Raw genomic sequence first — 23,735 nt, 5'->3', positions numbered from 1 at the left:
AATGACTTCAACGATCCACTGTGAGCGCATCCACTTACCTGCTTTCCCTTTGATCAGACTTGTACTCTATAGCTATCAGTAGTAGCTTTAGCTTCACATAGCAGAGTCTGCAAACGAGAATAAAAACATAATGAGACCTTATTCTCGCTAAATGTTTGTAGAGAATCATCTTAGCTTCGAGTGGTCTTTTTCAAATTTGAAGTCTGATTTATATTTTTGAGCACCTGTTTTTAGCTTCTTTGAGTCTTTTTGTTTGTCTTTTTGAGTCAAAAAATAGATTTTTCTAAATATAATTAAATATGCTAATTCAGGAACTTTGTAGAAAAATGGCTCAGAAATGTACAGAAGTCACAGAGTTAAATCTTCTGACATATTGAGATAATTATCTTATATTTTTTAGATAAATAAATGATGAATGAAGGAAAACATTTGCAGCCATGGCTGCTTTTAGCTTCCGTAGAAACCTGTAGCTTTAAGGTTATAACATTATCTCATGTCATCTCAGATGCCACAAAGCATAAATTTCTTGTATCCAGGAAACACAAACCCAAAAGTAGCAGAGAAGAAAACAAAAGAGAGGGCCACGGAGTACAAGTTTTAATTTAAAAGAATATAATTCAGTGTACTTACTCGCAAATTACAGGGAAGGACAAGCCTACAAAGGCACTCGACAGGTACTCAGTGTACATCTCGTTGGCTACTCCTTCAAGGTAATACTTCTGCCACGTGTCCTCCTCAATCTACGACAAAGATTCATCACAGAAAGCTTGTTCCATTACAAAAAGGACTAAACACAAAAAAACAAAACTTCATCCCCTCCCACTCACCAGATGCTGCACATGGGCCTCAGCTGGGATAATCATTATTATCTATTCAGACTATGTTTATGGCCAACTTTAACTTTTGAACTTAATCCAGTGAGCACAGATGGATGCGTCTTAGCTGTGGCTACCTTGATGAAGGACCTCATGGAGAAAAGGTTGGCCAGCATGGTGGAGAGGCCCTGAGCCAGGCAGCTCTGGGCGATGAAGCCGAGCTTCAGCTCCGCAAGGCAAATGGCGTCATCTCCCTCTTTCCAGGTCCAGCTTGGGATGTTCAAAAGGTGGGCCTAAAGGGAGAGAAACAAAGCTGCACGGTAGGTCTACAGAACCGTGGCTAAACAAAGTGCTAAAATAGAACAAAAACAAAAATATAATTAATGACTCCAATTATACCAACCTTGTTGTGGTACTGCAGCATTTGAGTGATTATTCTGATCTTCGGATGGTAGTTCTTGATAGAAATTACTCTGATGTGTGACAAAAAAAAAGAACAAAGCAAAATCAGACCACTTACAAAAACTTTTCCTGTGTCTTCTTTTCCAGGCATGTTTGTTTCATTCATAAACATAAAAACTCTGTGTTGTAACAGATTCATGTTTTCTCACTGACTTCTTGATCATTTTCCAAAAGGGAGCAGCATGCTGGGAATATGTCGGCCAGCTCCGACACGCTCGCTTACACTCACAATTTATAGTTCAGGAAGAATTGGGAAGTGATATCAAACACAAAGTATGACCATTTGGTAACATTTCATGTATTTCAGCCGGAATTCACTGGAATTTCAAATACTTGTCAGTTGTCTAGAGAACAGAGAGTTTATCAACCTTATTTACAATTTTCATCCTGGATAATTTAGCATTTTGCAAGCTACATATTATTAACATAAAATGACGCAATAGAGTTTGAGATACAACAAAAAGCAATTGAGGCGAATAATGTAATTTTTTCTTCCATGATTACACTGGTTTATGTTTAAACAGATTGTTACAAGTATATTGATTAGAGTAAAGTTTTACATTTTAAACTTCTTATTTTCATGCAACTTTAAAATCAAATATTAACATTTTTAGAAAATATATCTTGTCTGATTTCCTAGAAAAACGTTTGTGTTGTATTTATATAAAAATACATCTTTAGAAGAAGACATTTTTCTTCCAGGAAATAAAGTTGCTGTTGTGATTATTTCCTTCCCCCAAAAACACATAAATTCTGAGAGCATTTGTCACATATTAACCACATAACAACCCCTGAAGCCCACTGAAATAAGTGACATTTCTCCATCTGAACAATATGAATAACCCTAACCCTATGAATTGGTGACAGGGTAGGAGACAAACCAAAAAATCAAAGATACAAAAATGAAAAAAGAAAGCTTTGGTTTACCTCATGATGTTGGATGCATCCTCGGCATCAGGGTCAGCACAGTATTTGTTGGCTAGGATCAAACAGGCATCAGCTGATTCAATCTGGAGACAAAAGCACACACAGCAAGCAGACAACATCATCCAGCTGCAGTCTGTAGCCTCAAGTACAGACTTCATAAACACCTGAACAGCTAGAGTTTCCCTCCGAGCCACAGAGGAAGAGCTATTATCTGTCAGTTACCTTCACTCTGGCCAGATCGTGTGGGTTTAGGACAGACCCTTGGTAAAACTCCACCTGGGTGAAGTGCCGCTTGAACAAGGCTTCCAGCTCAAGATTAGGGGAAATACTGAGAGAAAAAAGAAGCCTTTTAATCTGAGCAGGAACACTATTTCTAATGTCCTGAAGAGATGATTGTTTTTTCAGGGACACAAAGTGAAAACAAAGATTTTTCTGTACTTACTTATGGAGAAAAACAATTTCTACATTGACATCATCCCTGTCCTTGTGTAGGAAGTCTTTTAGAAAGTTGGACACACTCTCAAGTGTTATATGACCACAGACCACGATGTGCCTAGAAAACGAGGTGCAGAATAATAATAAAACTAAAATGTAGTCCGAATAGAAGTCAACAACACACACATGCACGAACACACGCATGTACGAACACACGGACAAATGGTTGTTTGATCTTCATCTTTGTCCTGAAATCAAGACGTAAATCTGACACGAGAAAGATGTAATGGACATGAAAAGTAATCAGTACTGTTGTATTTAGGTGATTGATTTGAAATCTGTGTGGAAATAATAAAAATTATGTTACGGGAGGGATGTTTGATGTTCCCGGCATGCCGAGTGAGGACTGAATGAGTAGGTCAGAGAGCACTGTGGATTTCAGTATCAGATTATAAAGGATCAGAGTTTACTTAGATAGAGATTATGAAATCAGCACACAGTCGATTACCACATATCACAGACCTTTTATATAAGAAACCCAGTTTATAGTTATTCCTATAGGTCTGTATTCTATTTTTATTTAGAAATTATTTAGAAAATAATTTCAGATATTTACTCTTGTAGCATTTCATCTAATCTCACTGTAGATGCAGTGATTCTCTGTGGCTTTAATGTACAAGAAACATTGTTATTTTGCACAAGACACTTATTTTGTTAGTTTATGAAGGAACACGGTTAAGAGAATGTTAAGTCTATAAAAGTAATAACACTAATGACAAAAGGTAGACATAAAGAAGAAACAGAGGGAAATAGAAAAACAGTGATACAAAGTATTCTACCCAGCTGGGCTACTGGCTAAAGAAGACATTAAAGATAAATAAGCATTAACATGTAAATGTATGGAGCCAAAGCTTAAATTATATGGGAATGAAAACTGCAACAGATTTTCTAAATTACTGTTGGCTGTTGGTAAGATTGTAAAGCCACTGAGTCGACCTGATAGTTTTGTGAATAATTATAACCAATATGAAAACACAAATAAGACGACAGTTTGCTTCAGCTCCTATTACGTGGCATATCATTAAATAAGATTGTTGATAAATGTTCAATTCATCAATAATCCCAAAAAATTTGACCTAATATAACATAAGATAACATAATAAACACAAAATACATTAAACACAGAAATGACTTGAGATACGTTTTCTACAGAACTGACCAACAAAAGAAGCAAAGATTTGGCTTAAGAAAATTTCCTAAACCAAGTCTGACTTCTTCAAAACTAAGTGAGCCACCACATGTACCATAAGCATGCCACAAGAAGCCATATTTTGTTTAGAGGCATCCGGCAGAGTCTCACTATCTTTAGAAACAGCTGCAGAGCTCGGGACGAACGTAGTTTGACTTTTTTGCTTTTTTTTCCCCAAAAGTTAGATGAGAAAATTGATACCACTCACACGTCTGTGCCTGTGTAGCTGGATTCAGGAGGCGGTTAGCATAGCTTGTCAGCTAGCCTTAAAAATATGTATACCAGCAACTCCACAGCTCACTACTGTCGAGTTAAAAAAATAAAAAAATCCCACACAAAACGACACGTTACAACTACAAGATGTATTTTTATGGAGTTACATGCTAAGCTAAGCTACGCTAATCACCTCCTGGCTCTAGCTTCTTATTCACTGTGCAGACACGACAGTGGTATCGATCTTCTGACCCACTGTAACTATCAGCAAGAAAGTGGATTAGTGTGCTTCCCAGAGTGTCAATCTATTCCTGTAGATTCAAGATTACATTTAGTCCTGAGGGTGTAGGTCAGACTGAAGATAAAGGCCAAGAATGTTCAGAAGCAAAGCGTGAAAAATAGACAAGCGGAGCAAGACGAGTTTTTCAAAACAGGAAAAAAAAAAAAGAAATCGACAAAAATCAGCATGAAGCAAGCAATGACATTACAGGATTAGATGTGTGAGTTTAATTATTTGTTCAGTACTGAATTCAGGTAAGCTTGAGATTATAGAGTTTATCATTTTATTATGACCTTATTGCTGTGTTTAAATGTAACTATTTTAAACATAGTATCTTATAATAAATTAACATCTATGGTGTGAATAAAGTATTATTAATTATTACTCATACATAAAAAAAAGTAATTCAACTCTACATTAACTCCAAGCTGTTTAGAGTTGATTAGTGAGGACGTTTGTGGGGCTGTATATCATTTAATCAGATATTTGCCTTATCTTGTTTTGTGTTGTTTTAGACAATTTGCCTTGAAAACAAAAGTCACTTCGGGTGGAAGTGCAGGGAGATGGATGAACGAAATGAAATTGTGTGATGTATGAACACAAATATGACACAAATGTACATTGACAGTAAGCAGCCTGATCACATGTAAGGCACCACAAAACATGTAGGATTTTCTCTCAATGTGTCAGAACAGGAGAAACGTGTGTTCACAGGATAACAGTAAAACAGTTGTGGTTAAAAAAAACCTAAACTACTGTTGTAAATCACTGCTCTGTATAGAAAACTGCATGTAAACACAGCAACAATTACCAGAGTTAAAAATGAGACTGTGTTACATTTCAAAAGAAGAAACAAATCATAATTTCTCTTTCAGATTAAAAGTTAAATTGGTGAGTTATAAACGACACCTTTACTGAAGTCAATAGTAGCTAGTAGCTTATGGTGGCTGATGTTAAAGCAAACATGTAACTTTGACTGAAAAGCAGCTACACGTGACGACCGTATGCTAATGGTCAAAATTTAAATTTTATGGTAGCTTAAGTAAGAGAAAAGAGTCATAAGGCCTCCAAACTGACTGAGTAATGTCAGTGAGACCACAATATTTAGTCAGTTAAGCTACGTCACCAGTTGACTACTTTGTTCTTTCAACAGTAGATAAACATGGATAAACATTTATCATTTTGTCATTTAATTGTCAGGGATAGATCAGTGAGAAAATCCTACATGTTCAATCTTGAAGCAGGAAAATAGAACACGTCCATGACTACACTGCAAAAATATCTGTCTTATCAAGTCATTTTTGCCTTTGAGCTCTCAAAGTTCTGTTTTCTTAGAATAAGTGAAAAAAATCTGTCTGGCAGCAAGTTTACTTCAAAATGTTTCCAATACGATTTGACGAAATCTGTAATTTTTTCTTTAAAATGATGTTGTTACTGAAAACAGATCAAAACATTACCGGAGTTTGTTCACTTTTTTAAAGAAAATGTTAACTTTAGGACTCATTATTAGACAAAAATAACTTGTGGAGAGAGAGATTGTTTTGCAGTGTAAAAGCAGACATTCATTTATGACAAGCAGCAATGGCAGCTTGCACACATATAAAAGCAGCAGCAGTACAGAACATTAAACTACACATTTATCATGGCCAAGTTCTTCAGTCACAGTGTGACTTTAGTGCTAATTGAGATCATTACATCTCAAATTACAGTTTCATGACGTGTATTTAAGCAAAGATCAGGGTATGTCACCTCTTGATGAGAGGGCCACTTGAGTCACACAAAACCACACCATTAAAAGTTTGCTGTTTTTTCACTTGTTTGACTTACTTTCTGCCTCTGGTCGAGTTATAACTCCCTCCATATTTCTTCCGATTAAGGATGAGAGCAGCAATTTCTGGCACGTAGCGAGCAAACATGGCCTACATGCATGAAAAAGAAAAAGAAAAGGGCATGCAGAGAAGGTTCTACTGCGGCGGAGGCAGTAGAGCCTCCTTGAATACTTACTTTCTCCCATTAACCGCACTATAGGAACCACCATATTTCTTGCGGTTTCCTATTAACTCTATGATTTCAGGGACGTAGCTTGCAAACATGGCCTAAGGAGAAGATAGGAGACAGAAGAAGAGACTAAAAAAAAGAAAGGCAAAGAAGAGCAGGTCCTCTATTTTTCCTTTATAGAAATTCATAGAGTCTGAAAGAGGAACACTACTGTAGTGCAAGAGTATTAATATTTATTTCTTAACAACTAAAAAGGAGAAAGAAAATACAGTTGCAGTTCATTCAAATTAGTTAATATTGACTGAATGTAGCCTGAAGTTATATCACAGTTACATTCCAAGTACCAAGAAGTAGTATGAAAATGAAAGAGGAAATTAGAAGGCCAATATTTACGGATATTGGAAGAATAAAGGAGAAAAATGACAGCTGATGAGCGGTATGTCAATCTGTGATAGAAAAATAAAAGTTATAAAAATTAACAAAAAGCCTTATGTGCCATGTTTCGTCCAACAAACACATATGTCGGGTTGATTTGGACAGCGCAGCCAAATGGATGGCAGACATGAACTCTGTGCTGGCTGCTGGCTCCTATTTTAGTGAGCACTTTATTCAAAATGCCACAATATACGTCTGTTATTCCTATTTTACAAAAAGAAAAATAGAAGGGGCGCATTTTCTTAGATAGTTATTTAGTTTTTGCACTACTTTTGTGTGTTTTATAAGCAAAAGTTTAGTTCAGTTAGAGGCTACTATAACATTTGCAATTCTCATCATGTACATCTACACTAATAAAACATCTTTAAACCGTTTCAGCTATATGATTTTTACACAGTGAAATATTCAAACCTCAAGACTCGAGGCTTTTGTTTTCATCAGCTGGAAATCCTGATGTCTTTTGCATCATTTTAAACACAATTCAAAATCAGGAAGACATATTTGGTATCATTGAAAACTGGATATAATTCCCTTGGTTTCCACAGTGTTTGGCTGCACACCCTGGATTTGTTCTGACTGTCCAAAATCAATCTGTCCCTGCCCCAAAGATAATATAACATGGTAACAGAAAGTTAATTTAGGCTTTCCAAAGACATAAAATGTCACTTAAACTCCTTTTACACTCAACCATATTACAGTATGTCACTGCGCTATTAATCCACTCCTGAGTAATACTTTATGACCCGGATAGCGGTGTCCTCTAAATGATCTTCGGCTGCTTTATTTATCAGGTAACTCTGGTCCGTCGCAAATCTCAGAGGGGATGTTTTCTATTAGATTTACGATTCATTTCATCATCATATTATTATTCTATAATTCTTTCGTTTCTGCAGAAACTGAGATAATGTTGCTGCATCCATCCAGCTAGGCTTCGATAAATCATCCCTGTCTCATTGTGTTTGTTGGAAAGAGGGAGGGGAGGCAGAGGGGTGGAGCTACCTGAAACCGCAGTTCTTTTATAAACAAATGTAAAGATTCTAAAATATTCTACATGTCAAATAAGAATTGATAAATAACAACAAAACTTCTGCATTCTGCCTGAATAATTGCTGCAATACTGTGGACAACTGATACAATACATGACATGCAACATACTGTGGTGAAGTGGTGAGCCACAAAAACACCTCAGTGTAAACAACAGGTGAAGGGCGTCCGGAGTCGAGAGCGTCCCAACGTGTGTTAACACCTGGCGGCTTGTGATGATTGGTTGCATGGAGGATTTTAAGCAGGAATAAGTAATAAGAGGGATTTTTACCAAACCACCAAGGATGAAGAAGACCATAAACAGGCGGCCCAGGGTGGTTTTTGCATAAACGTCTCCATAGCCAACAGTGGACATAGTAACCATGAGTAAATAGACACATTCCCAGTAGGAAAGTGCCTGGGAATTTTGGAAGTTTTCCCAAGGATCCCCTGAGTTTTCCACCTGAAACAGAGGTCAAAATTTGTACAACAACCATGAAAACGGATGTTAAGGATTTTTACCCTCTTTAAAATTGCCATAAAAATTTGTGCACTCATACTCAACATACTTTCACCATAACTACAGAGCACTGCTCCGGCTAACTTACCAAATGAATGAAGCCTGCTGCGGTTAGCCATGTGCTTATGAAGATTGAACACAAGTTCACCAGCTTTATCGAGTTGCTATTTAAAAGAAAACAAGAGCCAGAACACAAAGTATGAGCTGTTAAGTTTTACTTATCACAGTGCTATCAGGAAAATGCATCGTCCCGGATGTCAAAACAAGTCATTAGATTGGTAGATTCATGTTCTAAAATGCACTGAACAGCTTTCATATTGCGTTCAGTCATAATGTAAGATAATAATGTGTTCCCTGTGAGCATGATTCAATAAAAGCAATAACATGCTGCACAAACTCTAAAGTCCTTAAAGCTGCTGAAGTTAATCTAATTGAAATGTTTTTTTAATTAATCTGCATTACTTTGGTTGGTTATGAAAATATACAGTAACATGACTCTTAGTTATTTAAGTATGCATGTTCACAAGTTGACAGTTTATTTCTATTCAATTTCCACAAAATTATATATTCTATTAATATGTGCACATTCTATAAATAATACATTATATTTCTCATAGTGAAATTCCTTGCATGACTTCTGTCTGCTCTTACTTTGTGTTCTATCTTTACCTTCAGCTGAGTGAATGAGTGAGGAGATTATTCTAAAGCATTTTGATGCACTATAAGCTCTGCCTGACATGACATCTGTGCAAAAGGCTTTAACTCTAAGCAGTGAGGAGACAAACAAAACAGCTGTTTTGTTCAAGACTCTATCGTACAAGTACAGTGTGCACAACACAACACGATACTGATTACAGTACTGATGAACAGACCTAATATTAACTTAAATTTAATGTTTACCAAATCAAACACAAGCAAAGGCTCATTCTAATTTTGTTTCAGGCTAAATGCAGCAAAAAAGCTCACTTTTTTCCTTGAAATGTAAAACAAAATTAATGCCTATGGCTGCAAAATAAGTGCACAATCACTTTTCATGCAATGTTCACACTACCTTATTGACAAAAAGTGAGATAAAATATCAACACACTTACCTCGTCTTTAGAATATTCAAAAACTGTAAAATTTCTGAGAACTGTATCAACCTTAAGGCCCTTAAAAACCTCAAGCCTGTGAGGGAAAAAAAGATGATAAAGAAATTACTTTGAGATGATTTAAAACAACTGAAACAGCATCAATAGCATTCAACTGTGGTCTAACAGGAGCATCGTACCTTTCATACTTTCATCCATGTTTATCAACTTCATTGGATTCATATTGATAAAAAAGAAATCAACTCCGACTGATCAAGTGATATTAAGCCTTACTGTATCAAAAAAAAGAAACATTTTGGTGTATATGGGGAAAAAAATGAAAACCAGCTCAACATCCCAGATATCTCTTGGCACTCTCAGGAGCCTCGCAATGCACCGGCATCTACCTGAAACTCTGAACGTGGGACAGATGAAAGCCTGGATCAGAGTAAAGACAGGTGGACGCTGTCACGCCACACTGATTGAGTAAACTGACGTGACGTCAAATCCTAAATTTCATGGTATTTATGGGAAGAAAAAAAAAGAGCCTGTGCCTGCTGCCAAGAGTTCAAGGACAGCACAACACCAACAAAATCAGCAGTTACAACACCAGCCTGAGCTCCTGTACATGATTACTGACTGACTGTATCATAGCATCATTTCAGCTACACACACATTAAATCACAACCACTTCACAATGACTTTACTCCTGTTTCTTTCCAAAAAAGCTCACATAATCCGTACAGAAATCACAATCTCCCTACAAAACCTCATCTGATAAAGCTAAATACACATTTTATTGTTTGTCTCCTCATTTATGTGCATTGCAGGAAACTACCAGCTAAAAGGAACCCACCACCTGAGTTTAAAAAGCCAAATCATAGGTCCAACACAGTTTGCAGAATCCACTGCAGTGTCTGTGCTGCATAAACAAATAAGAGCCACCTCAGCCAAGAGTGAGCAATCAAGTAAAATCCATCTCTGCATGCATTAATCGAGCAGACAAATTTCCCTGCTGGAATAGATTTGTTTGAATGCCAAATGACACAAATCAAAGATGTTACAGGCATTCATTCAGCTAGAAAAATATAAATAAATAATCCTTTGTAAAATGATGTGAACCGTGGTGTGCTTCGCCAAAGCTCGTTTTTCATTTCAAGTGAGCGTTTGCCAGATGGGGAGCATAATACAGAGCAAATCCTGAACCTGAACCTGCTCCAGCTGACACACAGAGTCCAAATACTTCTGGACACGCCAGTGTCCAGCTTTAGTGGAGATTCCCCACGTTCCCACGTCCTGCAGGTCTTACCCCAGTAGGAGATTACATGGAAGCATGCACCCAGGCTGTACCAGATGCTGTCCTGGTCCTCTTTCTCGCCAACCTGCCCGTGGCCCATCCTCACCCTGTAGCCCTTCTGGAAGAGCTCCCCGGTGGATTTCTTGCGCCTTCTTGTGTTAGAAATCGTCTGGGAGTGTGTGCCTCCATCAGGCCCCCTGTACACTAACATTTTAGTGGGAATCATGTCTGAAAAATACTTCTGGTGGGCAAAAGCTTTAAAATTCAAGTCCAAAGTCTGCTTTACGCCTGCTTCTTCACTATTCCACGTCCACCATGAAAGACTGAACCTGGAAAAAATATGATCCACTTCCAGAAAGACAAAAAAAAACAAAGCCAATCAGGTGCTTTGATGGTAATGGCACCCAACAGTTTGGCATCAAAAAGGACTCTTTTAAAGAAGAACTTCTGATCTGATTTACCTCAGACTTTCATAGTATTCTCACTGTGATGAGGCGTGTTCGGCGAGCTTAAAGCAAACCCTTTTCCCATCAGGATATTAGAGTGTAAGCTCCTTTAGGATTCATCCAGGGAAAGGAAGAGGCCAGCGAGTGAGTCTGTCCATCAGCTGGCTTCACAATGTAACCTACATCTCATCCCTATAACCCCGACAAACCAAATTTCATTCTCTAATCTTGGACAAGAACAGCGTGTATCTTTGTCTAACAGCAGAAAACAAGTCATGTGGCTTTGGCAATAATTGTGTTTTTCTATGGATTTAGTGATTCTGCAATAATCCCTAAATTAATCACTGCTGATGTAATAACTGCCATTGTGGTTGACGCTAAAAACTAAATGCGCAGCATAAAACATGTCACTGCATAGAAAGAAAATACAGCAGCTGACAGAGATTCACTTCTGCAGAGTCCATTTAATCTGACACGTGAAAGAAAATTCAAAATATGTGTCACCTCCACTGTCAGCAAAATACAGCACAAGCCCTAAATCATTTTAGTACAAACAATGAGGGGTGTAAATATTCTTTATTCTGTAGTGGCTGCATCTGCAAAATGTCTTAAGTGTTAAGTGTCTAAAACAAACAGGGTAATTTTCCCTCATATTGTTTGATTTTGATCAGTTTTAGATTCATTTGCTGCATTTCTGAAAGAAAAAGCAAAGATTAGAGAAAAATATGAAGAATTGTGTGTCTCAGAAAATTAACATTTTATTTCACAGGTTCTACAGTTTCCTGTTGTTACCTGCAAACTAGCTGATATGTAACTGTAAATTCATGTTCTGTAATTCCAATGAATTGTTGGCAAAACTTGGAAGTTGGAAAGGCTGCAAAATGATTAACAGCAAGAGAGCTGAAACCCCCCCACAATGCTATATATTGTCTTTTCAGACCTCTGATTTTTGCTTTGTGGATCAATTTGCTTCTTCAGGACTAATTAATAAAAAAGAAAATCACTCTGAAGTTGAAGTAATCCCAACTGGGAGACCTCCACGTCTGGTGATGAAGGGTTGCAAAAAATATTTAACTAAATATGCAAAAATATGAAATGTGTCATTAGCTAAGCATGCTATTTGAGCATACATTTCCAATAATAAATAAGTGGCTACCAGAACTGGGTCTCATTTTGCAACAAATGACAAAGTTATACAAAACCGACCTCTAAGATAAAGCATTACCATTTTTCTTTCCTATTCCATGAATCACTCTGCAGCATATTTAACTTGCCAAATGTTTGGATGTCCTGACCCTCAAATAAGGAACCACAGCTCTAGAGCATTTGAATTTGATGACGTTTAGTTTCAGTGGACAGTTTAATACTAAAAGCTTCTTTCTTTGTTTTTGTATTTTGGCTCCAGAGGAAAACGCTGGCAACATGTGGCTGTCGACAAGATATGGATATCTTATCTGCAAGAGTAATGGTCTGTTTACCTCATAATATCTGGAAAAGTTGCACTGGATTATCTTCACTGTCGCTGATGAATGTGCCGCATAGGGGATGCTTGTATTTCACACCTGCAGCAGCTCAGAGTTTCAGACTTTCAAGTAAAAAGTCTTTCTCTAAGCAACATCAAAAATGTGTCTCACACCAGCAAGCTTGTCATGCATTAATGAGTGTTTTAGTATGAGAGAATATTGGCACATACTCTGTGTGCATTTGTGTCAAACTGTTCAGACGGGAGGATTGGCAGATTGGCAGATTGGCAGATTGACAGATTGGCTGAGCGCCGGATGGAATATGGAGTTATGATCAGAAGAGGGAGTTCGGCAGCTGTTACCGGGCACGGCTGAGCTGGTTCTGACCTCACCACCTGTTTAACCTCAGTTTGACTAAACAGCAAATCAGTCACTAATCCTACATGACCAATTGCTCACTGACCATATTGACTGAGATTATGTCTGATGGAGACATTTTTGCTCTGCAATTAGCTCAAAAAACACCATAAATGTGAAGTGAACGCCTGTATATTTGCTGTTCGAAGTCTGGCAGGAAGTGCTGTGTTTCGGTTTGTGTGAAATACAGTTAAAAGCTGCACGGTTGGCATGAGCAGAGAGCAAACTACAAAAAGAACAACACCTACACAAACAGTAACAACAGAGCAACAGGATGGTAACAGCAACGACAGCATGGCACTAATGCTCACACTGTTTGACTGAGGAACTGTGAAAAATGCAGCCAAAACAATAATCAGCACTAAAACTAACACCAAGAGTTTTAAAAAAAAATCTTACAGGTTAGCACTTCATTCAATTTTAGAGGTTTCAAGAAAAACATTTTTTTCAAAGCACATCAAATCAATATGTAGATAAAATATTGCAATAGAATGCAATATCCATCCTCCATCATATCGTCTTCAGAAAAACAAAAACCAGCTCAATTCTCCTGTGCTGTTTCTGAACTCAAAATATCAATGCAAAATTAACATTTAAGTAAAGCAATAGCCAATATGCATTTTTTTTAAAAAAAGCACAAATACAAAAAACACACAAGGAAACACAAGGAGACAGACCTAATAACAAATCATATATAAGCATTGTTTGGTATAATTATAGCAATAAAATGGCCAATAGAAATAAACCCTAACAAAACGATAACTAGCATTATAACACCACTAACAATGATATGAACATGCTATACTGCTGCCCAAATGTTCACAACACTATGAAAGATTTTATTCTTTTTTTCAGCTCAAATGTCAGCTATACTCTCATATGTCCACCAGGTGGCAGCAAACAGGACTACACTGCTCCACTTTTGATGTTTTCACACCATAAGTCACAGTACATTAGCCAGGGGGAAATACACAGGCACGTTATGCAACTGCACCTATCAAGCTGTCATACTGACTCTAAAGTAGAGGGTGTTCAGTGCTGAGAGAGGCGCTGGTGTTGGCTACAAGGCTGGTTTGTTCCTCAGCTGACAGGAGAAGAAAAAGCAGCTATAAAAACCTTTAATGCAGCAAAAAAAGAAAAAAAAAAATGATCCCCCTTAATCCTCTAATTCCTCACAGACCTCTCCGAGTGATGAGCTTCACACATTTAGCAGATTGACTTCTATTCTAGCGAGCAAAGCTTATTACCTTTTTTATCCATTCATGTACTTTTCAATCAGAGCATGATTTCATCCCAGTGTTATCGCAGGTGTGCTGGAGAGCTCCGCTGCACAGGTGAAGGGCATGTGAATGACACCGGCAGCACAAAGCCCACTGCCCACAACACATGGCCAAAGACATGGAACTGCATTTCCATTCAAATCACCTTTCATAAATGCAAGTCTAAATGGCACAGCAGATGACAGCCATATAGCCTTTTATAAAGCTGTCACGCAAACAGGCGTCAGACTGACAAGTAAAGCTCACAAAGCTTTCGAGTGCTTTTCAGTGTCTGTGCTGTGCTGTAGTTTTGAATTTGTTGTTCTATTTCCACAGTGATAGTGAAGATCATTTAGACTTTTTATGCAATGTCCAAACACAAAGTTCATTTCAGGACAACATTATCAAACTTATATGGCTAATATTGTAGGAGTAGCCATTCAAATGATCACAAAATACCAAGAAGTTCCCATTTTGCAGCTTTAGTGATCTGCAGAGATTATCAGGTGCGTTCACTGACAGTTGCTAGACTCGTAAAAGCCACTGGGTGGCACCACAGGCTCCTAAATACAAGCCCAAAGATTCAACTGCAATGCTTGGTGTGATGTGAGTGTCCTTACCGAGCCAGCTCCTGTTCAGGTACACTGACACAAACACAGGGGGGACCGTGAAGAAGTCCACCACCGAGTTCACCTCCAACCAGAACCACAGCTTGTCATTGGCCGCAATAAACTGTGAAAGTTGAGGAGTGAAGATGGGATTCAGAGCATTCAGATGCACAGATAACAGTGAAAATAAATTGTATTGACATTTTTCACTTTTTCTTACACGGAGGCCGAAGTACAGCAGGAAGAACACGTTGAACGCCATGTCGATCTGCAACGTGAAGTCTTTGTAGAAGTTCTGACAGGACTCAATAGGACTATTAGACAGAGAGGAAAACAAAGTATGTTAGCATCTTACAAACATTGGCAGTCATGTGAGGAAAGGTTTGGTAAAATGAATATATATCAACAGTATTTCATGAAAAAAAAAAAAAAAAGCATAAACAATGCATTCTTCTTTTCCTAAATATGCATTTTTTAGATTTCCAAAAGAAGACGAACTTAAGTGTTGAAAAAGTGCAATAGTTGGTATTTTCCAATGGTTTTTCTGTAGAGAAAGGACATGCATTTATTGTCAAACAAGCAATAACTTGTCAGATACCTGATTAACCCTTAAATAACTGCAAAACAATCTGTCATATTCCAGGTTCAGTAATGATAATAGTGCTGTTTCCCTTTCAGGACAGAATTTCTGATCTCATGGACAACATTTCAGGTGAATATTTAGTCAAACGTGATGGAAATGCAGAGCAAAGGCAGTAGTTTAAGGGTTAAATGCATGCAGGGTTCATGTCCTCTTTTATGAAATCAGGCAGCCATAGCAAATGCTGGCAATGCAGCGAAGTCTCACCCTCAAAAAGCTTGTATCTGGCACTAAGAATTCAAATAAAGAGAAATAAATAACCAGGTAAATGTGACTGTAATGGGTTAGTAGGATTGTGTACTGAAAAAATGTGACCTGAAAGTTAAAAAAGAATGTCCCCTCAAAATATTGATCACACATAAAATGAAAACACATGTTTACTGTACATTCAAAAATGTAACAAGGCGATGGAGAAAAACTGTGGAATTAGATTTTTAGGATGAAAACAATGGCCGGTTAATCGTGTTAGTGTTGAAATCAATTAGTTGTTTGATGGAAAATTAGTGTACAATAATTTGGATATTTCATTAATAATTTAAGTCATTTATTGCGAGTTCCAGCTTCCCAAATGTGAGGATTTATTGTTTTCTATTGTAAACTGAATATCTTTGGGTTTTGGACTGTTGGACATCACTTTGAGCTTTTTAGGATTTCTTCATCAAACAGAAAAATCATCTATAGATTAACTGATAATGAAAATAATCATTAGCTTCAGCCCTAAAGCAGTGGCTCCCAACCTGAGGACTGGGACCCCTTCAAGGGGGCACAAGGAAAGTCAGATGATTAAGAATATAGGAAAACAAAATACATATACACAGTTTATTTCTGCAAATTATTTTTCTGGATTCAGAAATAAATTGTGACTTTGCTCCAATCTTTGCTTTTCATGTGAATTATAGGATTATCTCCCCTCATCAATCCTCTAAAAATTGCACAAACAAATGAATCTGAAAAGGGAAAATTACCCGTTGGCTTCAGCATATGTGCAACTTTTGATGAGGCGCCGCATTTAGATATTGCTTCGTTTTAAGGTTTTAACAAGATAAAAAGGTTGGGATCCACTACTCTAACACACAGGTCGTGGTGAACATGTTTACTTTTGTTCGTATAGTCTCTGCAGCATGTTAGTGCCAAGCAGGCCGCTCTCATACATTTAGTTAGTTTTCATGCCTCTTTGTTAGTCTCCTACCTGCAGGATCCCTACACTCACTTTCACCAGCTTCACTAATGCAGACCTCATCACTCAACAGCAACAATCTCCCCCTGTGCTGTTTAATACCGCTCGGATTAAAGTAAATTGCTTTGGTTATGTAAAAAAATCTAATAAACTCCGTTTGATAAAACGTCCTCACTGAGTTCATGAGATGACACTAAAATACCTCTGGGATTATTTTGACCAGATCTGATGCACAGCAGTGAGACTCGATTGATCTCCTGGGTGACGATCAGGAGATCGGTGGTGTGAGAGGAAGACTCAAAACATGTTCATCTGCCTCACACAGCCGTTACATCTCATTACGTGTCACGCCGAGGCAGTATTAAAAAAATGGGTTGTGACATTCCTCTTGATCCCATCACTATGAACTCTGAATGTTTATCCTTTATGACAAAATAAAGTCAAAGCAAAACAACGCACAGTCTGTGGAGAAAAGAGCACATTTCTGAGAGGGACTTTTTATCTTAAGCTATTTCATATTTTAAAGGCCCCATATTCTATTCATTTTCAAATTCATAGTTGTATTTGGAGGTCCCACAAGAAAGGTTTTACATCGTTTAATGTTCAAACAACACATGACATGGCTGCTTTGTCTGCACACTCTGTTTTAGAAAAACAAAACAGTTCACGTGTTTTGTTCTTGTCTTCTTCTTCTTCTTCTTTGTGTTAACTGGAAGCTGGCGTTCGTGAGGGAAAAAAATGGCCGACAGCAAGGTGGACTCATGAGGTTTTCAGTGTGTGGGGGGCAGTCAGCCTGCTGAAGAGCTAGAGGAGGTCACATGTTCAACTTACTTACTTACTGTACTTACTTACAGTGAAACAGTTAATTTTGTAACTTTTTCACGTTATGTGATCATGTAAATAGATCTGAAGTTTTGATTCCACTAATTTATGTCGGGATGTTTTCTCTCCTTCTGTTGCATCTTATCAGCTCTTCTGCAGGTTTTGTTTGTTTTCTTCTCTTTTATTCAACCCAACGGGCATTTCACTTAATTGTTGCATTTAATTTCTCAAAAATTACAATAAAGATTAAAAAAAAAAAAAAAAAAAAAATCAAACCAGTCTTCTCCAAGGCAGCTCTAATAATAGACCTAACATGTTGGATAGTTCTGCCCTCATTCGCTGTAATGACACGTCAGCCTGGCAAATCCCTGTCATAGCAGGGTGACAGACCATATAGCAGAGGCAGACCTGCGGTGCTAAATAATTGAGTTCCAGTAGGCCTGGTTTGGAAGAGCTAAGCCTGTTATGGATCACAAACCCTGTCTGCCCACAGTAGCTCTGGTCTCTCTCCCTCATTCAATTCAGATTCAGATCAAACAGGACAGACCAGAGACCTGAATGTTCTCTGGTGGCTCTGCATGTGATTTGCAACCTTAGTGGTTAAAGAAGAGCTGAATCCACTGAGGGTGAAAGGTCACACAGATGACTTTGACCAGTCATTGTTAGAAGATTTTCAATCCAGTGCCAATAAAATAAGTGTCTCTAAGGGACATAATGTAATAAAGTTTATCCCTGTCACGACCAAAGTCTGTCTCAAGCATATCAGCACTTGTCAAATGACAATATGTACTACGAAAGGGGAGACAGATATATTTCTTAGAGGTTGGTGGAGGCTAAAACAGAGCTAAAAGGTGAGTAGGCAGAAATACAGTACAGAAATACAGCTACAAATGAATGTTGCTCCTTGTTGAGACAACTGTTTAATATGTTGATGTTAACAGGCTTCAAAAACAATTAATGCAAGTTTCATTAAGTCACTATGGAATTTTGACCAAGACTGACTTTAAGTCCATTATAATCCAGGCTGTGGTTTAGTCAGCGTGTTGTGGAGTTTTCTGCTTATGCCTCCCAGTGGAAATCAAAAACTAAAACTTTAACAAAGAACAACATGGCACTGTCCGTGTTCCTCTCGACTTAAAATGACGTGGGACTACTTGGAAGTATTGCGTGCAAATTAAGATGTGTCTACAGCTTTAAGAAGGAAAACCCCCTTTGGGACCTAACTGGCTTCTTCATCTCTGTACAGCTCATAGTTTCAGCTCTTCTCTATGAATCTAAGTGGGTCCTCTGTGTTGACGTCTCTCTCTCTCTGTGTCGCTTGCCGCCAGGTCAGCCTGTCCATCATATAACAGCCTCAGCAGCCCCACTGGACTAATTACAGGAAGGGCTGTATCTGTTACAGTCTCCTGCCACTTAGAAGCACGCAAGAGAGCAGCTAACTGGCTGCTCTTTGGCTATAAGTACCAGGCTTTTTGGGTTGACAGGTAGTGAAAAAACACTGTCTGAATAATAGAAAGACCTGGACAAGACTGAATGAAAACTGGGACAAAGAGCCTTGTAGGAATGTGAATATAAAGTCATTGAACAGGTGCTGCAGCACCATTACTCATTGTGTATTTAACAATGCCCTTTCTTATGTGAAAAAGTTAAAGACAGGGGTCGTAGGTCAACCTTCATCACGTGAAAAGGTATCGGGCATGACTACAAGCAGGTTCTGAGAACAGGAGGCCACAGATGGCATTGGTGAGGATGTAACTCTACCTGAGCTTGTCCAGTTAATGAAATGAGATCATGCTCGCAAACCACATCAGAGCAAGCCAAGCCCTCAGCTGTATGCAGTCTTATGAAATAACAAATAACCTGAATGCCTGCCTCCAGGTCCATGAGCCAGATTACGTGAGTTTACAGCCCATTTTCTCCTCTGTGCCTTAACATTACTCCCAGAGGAGACTCCCTTTGGGCTTGATAAAAGCTTTTATCCTGGTGTATTTTGCTCTGCTTCTTAATGGCACATCCTGTCCAAACACCACCAGTCTGCGGTAACAGCGAACTGTCGCGCAAGGAGCTAAGAGGGTCTTCCGCTTCCTCTAGTTTGATAAGCGATGGTGATTGTTTTGAACAGGAACTTTGGTCTTTCCTGCCTGTTTGAGGGTCTGATCCTTTTCATTACAGAGATTAAGCAAATTTCATCTGTGAGCACTGGCTGATTGTCAGAGATCGCCAGTAAGCTCAGAGCAGTTTACCTGGAAGGGGATTGGATGAAAACAGCCAGGAGGTGTTCTCACATACCATATACTGATCACATAGAACTCAATGGTATTAGGGCCAGTGCTAGATATGCACTATACTACATAAGGATTTATGAGAGTATAGGAATTATTTAATGGCTGAGGTGTCTTAAGCTAATCTAAATCATACATGTCTGAAATACATGCAATTTTTCAGTGAACCATTATAATCTTTAATACAGAAGCAACATAATATTACCATCAGGACTTTAGTTATTTAGACTGCAATAAGACCATAACACATACAGCATAAGTGGAACATTTCTATTTTACTGTGAGGGAACACTGTTGCACACCACCTGTAAATTTCTCGATTGAACTGTGAGGATGTCACTTACGTAAGTTAGAAAAATACTCACTCAGAGGAATCTATGAAGTATATGACAAGGGCTCCAATGCTGAGAGCAAATACGAGCACCACCTGGGAAAAAAGAAAAAAAGGACAATTTTACTGTTGATGCAAGTAAAACACAAAAAACAGTATTTGTTTCATCTACAGATGCTTTGCACTTTAGTACAGGAAATGGGAAAAGGAGCAAACCAGCTTCAAGCATCTGACCTAAACACTAATTTATTCTCATATTTAAAATGATTCATGGGATTTTTTTTTTTTTAACTTTTGGTGATGTTACCTTTTTAAAGTGCACTTTTCAAACCAAGTTACAAAGTGCTTTACAACAACAAATACCAGAAAAACAAATGGATCAGTTTGAAAATGAAATGAGTCAAGATAAAAGTAAAATGACAGTAAGAATTCAATAAAGGCACAGGCAGGAGAAACATTTTTAAAGAATGCAAGTATAAAAAAACACATTATTAAATGATCTTTTTAGATTTAGATTAGAAAATAATCTGCAAATAATTGATATTTTCTTCCATCTACTCCAATTCGAGAATTTGCAGCTTTTCTCTGATTTATGAGATAGCAAATATGTGTATTTGTGGTTTTGAACTGATGGTCGAATAAAACAAGACATTTGAAGAAGTCACTTTGTAAAATTCTTATGCACATTTTTCAATATTTTTTATTGGCCAAATGATTAATCAGTTAATTGACAAACTAATCAGCAGATAATCCAATAATGACAACAACTGTGCATTGTAAGGCGCAGCCCCAGATCTTTTGTTCTCCAACTTATTTTCTTACACCCACAAACTAAATGTGAGCAGAGGAACAAATGTAATGCAATGTAAATGTGCTTCAAGGTGTGTAGCAAATGTTTAATGCCTATTAATGAGCACTGACAGACCCTGATACAGCTCGGAAGCCTGTTATAATTGTGTTACATAAACCAGAAAGAAAGAGTCACAGTTTGGAACAGCAGTGTCACAAACATACTCATCGGTTGCTGTACATATGACAGTGTAAATAAATACACAAGAACTCAGCTCATCATGTAAATTGGCAGCGGAAGAGTGGGCGAGGTGACAGAACGTGGCTTCAGCTTTCACAGACACAAACAAGGAAGGATGTAGCAGCAGCGCCTGAAGCTTTGGTGGCCACACCAAAAAAAACCGGGTTTTACTCTGTCACTCTGCCTTTCTGCAGGGTGAGGCTCTGCTGAATAAACCGAAGCCCGCAGTAAGTTGATGGACGCTCAGAGCAGACGGGGAGGCAGGTTGCAGGGTAATAAACATGACATCCAGGGGTGGCTGGCGAACAAAGCAAGAGTTGTCAGGTGATATCAGCTGATACTGATAGAGGGGAGGGAAACTTAATAACTGTCATGAATACCGCAGGAAATCAGGCTAAACTGTAAATACATATAGTTAATTGAGAAATAAACTGCAAATATCAGGATATCTAGATATTTAGAGGTCAAACAGAGCTCAAGGTGATCAAGGTGACACAACACTACTGTCACTGAGAATCACACAGTAAAGCGCGAAAGCGACTGCTGTCACGTTGTGTTTGTCCAACCAGAGAAGAACATGAAAGATTACCAGAAATGGAGGGCAGAGGACAAAATCTCTTACCTAACTAGAGCATACATATTACAAAGTAGGCTAAAAAGCAACGAGACCTCAACAAAGTTCATGAGTTTATACATTTCACATTTTGACATGCAGCTGTTACAAAACACGCGTTCTGCCATTTGGATTAGGAAAGACCTAGATTTTTAATTCTTTTAGAATAAAGATAATAGTACAGTATCATCAATTGATACGTAAAAGTCAAAAAGCACAGCAGCTCCTTAATACTGTTGCGAAATGAGTGCCCTAATTTCCCCTTTAAAAGCCAGCGCTTATGTAGATGAGGGCTCGACCCAGAGAGACACAGATACGAACAGAAAGGTTCCTGCCAGACGGCAGAACAAATGTTTTACATCCTGAAATACACTACCAGGTTATCTGCGACCCTACCTGGCTTTCATCTATTTAGAAATGACACAATGGCCATTCTGAACAAGAAGCCAGTGGGCATTCATAATGAATGAGCTCAGCCTAATTCATTTCCATGATGTGAAATTGTATTGTCAACCTGCAACCACTGATGGCTCCGTAATGACAAAAAGCACCCGCATGCATTTTTAATCGACCATCCTTCTTTGAAAGCCAGGAAATCTCTTTATGCCTCTGACCATCCCAGTTTAGAAACTAGAAACAATGTTGGTGCAACCCTAGAAATGCTAATGCCGCCGGCAGAGGATGATTCAGTGATGGCAGTAAATAAAATACACAGGCTGTAACAAAGAGGGGGCAATCATGACTGGGTTTGTCAATGAGGTGACAGCAGACGGTGCCAATGATGCATCACATCTGTATCTTCTGCATCCTTTATCCATTTATCGGCAAATGGCTCCAACTTCTAGGGGGCACAGGGAGCTTGGATTCTCAGTGCACAAGACCCTCTGCCTGATGATTTGCATTCATTTTTACTCTTATGCTCTTCACTTAATGCCATTTTTAATTACAAGATAAAAAGGAAATCGCATTGCAATAGAGGAGACTGACAAATATCTTCTCTAAAGTTATGTACTGCCAGTAAGAAAACCATTTTTAAGAAACTACTCTGATTTAAAAAAAAAGAGACAAATCCCAGTCATGACCCAAGTCTGTAAGAGCGAGCTCCAAGTCATTTACCATTTTATTTCATTTGAGACATAAAACAAATACAGTTCCGAGTCCATCAGAGCAAGTCTCAAGTCAAGTTGCTAATTAATTGAGACAAGTTCAAGTCAAGTCTATGCGTATAAAATGCATATAAATGACGCAGCATTTGAATATTTTCCTTTCAAAACTGTGATAATACTGTTTTGTTTCATAGTGGAAACCAAGTCCTTTCAGTATAGAAGCCTACAAATTTGATATTCAAATTGTAAGTCTATGTAAAGACTGTCTGTTGCTATTTGACTTCTTTATTTCATTTTTTTTTAAATTGCAGCAGAATTTTTTTAGGGTTAAAAATTGGGACAGAATTGAAGGTTGAAGCACAGAGAGAAAATTTGTGGTTTTATGCTTTATACATAAATGCAAATGTTAGTATTTTTGCTTCACATCTCAAAATAAGTCTTTACGGAGTCAAGTAAGGATGCATAATGACTGCGTTTTTAAACATAATTATGTTTTAAAAAAAGCACAATTACAATTCTTCTCTGCCCACTTTCACAACAGATTATAATATCACCAATGATCCTGTCTATGATGTGCAGTCCCTGCAGAGAGCACCAGCAGGTCTGAAGCTTTCAGAAGTCAACCTGCAAACATCAGAGAACCCACTCATGCTCCTCCACTCTTGTTGGCGTGTGATTCACCATCAACCAGTATGAATAACCTGCCAAAGAAATGGCAGGAAAATTACTTTATTTACTGTGGGGAATGAACACTCTCACTGATATTTCAGATTAAACAGAAAAATTACACATTTTCAAAATTAAATAATGAGAACCA

At 38.0% G+C, this 23,735-nt stretch overlaps 1 protein-coding gene across 3 annotated transcripts in view; it reads right to left on the bottom strand.

Annotated features, from left to right (window-relative positions):
- LOC139220031 (calcium-activated potassium channel subunit alpha-1a-like) overlaps positions 1–23,735 on the bottom strand; it is a 78,208-nt gene that overhangs the window by 26,230 nt on the left and 28,243 nt on the right. For all 3 annotated transcript variants that reach the window (XM_070852072.1, XM_070852073.1, XM_070852074.1), the window contains exons 3-16: positions 20,204–20,265; positions 15,138–15,231; positions 14,930–15,041; positions 9,449–9,524; positions 8,446–8,521; positions 8,130–8,300; positions 6,386–6,477; positions 2,647–2,757; positions 2,427–2,532; positions 2,205–2,287; positions 1,219–1,288; positions 953–1,108; positions 631–740; positions 39–107 (exon numbers count right to left, since the gene is read on the bottom strand). In XM_070852072.1, coding sequence (XP_070708173.1) covers positions 39–107; positions 631–740; positions 953–1,108; positions 1,219–1,288; positions 2,205–2,287; positions 2,427–2,532; positions 2,647–2,757; positions 6,386–6,477; positions 8,130–8,300; positions 8,446–8,521; positions 9,449–9,524; positions 14,930–15,041; positions 15,138–15,231; positions 20,204–20,265 — 1,388 coding nt within the window. The remainder of the gene's footprint in view (positions 1–38; positions 108–630; positions 741–952; positions 1,109–1,218; positions 1,289–2,204; positions 2,288–2,426; positions 2,533–2,646; positions 2,758–6,385; positions 6,478–8,129; positions 8,301–8,445; positions 8,522–9,448; positions 9,525–14,929; positions 15,042–15,137; positions 15,232–20,203; positions 20,266–23,735) is intronic.

This window comes from Pempheris klunzingeri, chromosome 20, assembly GCF_042242105.1.
Source record: "Pempheris klunzingeri isolate RE-2024b chromosome 20, fPemKlu1.hap1, whole genome shotgun sequence".
Classification (NCBI taxonomy): domain Eukaryota; kingdom Metazoa; phylum Chordata; class Actinopteri; order Acropomatiformes; family Pempheridae; genus Pempheris; species Pempheris klunzingeri.
The sequence above is the reverse complement of the archived record's forward strand: the minus strand, read 5'-3'. Positions and strand labels throughout refer to the sequence as shown.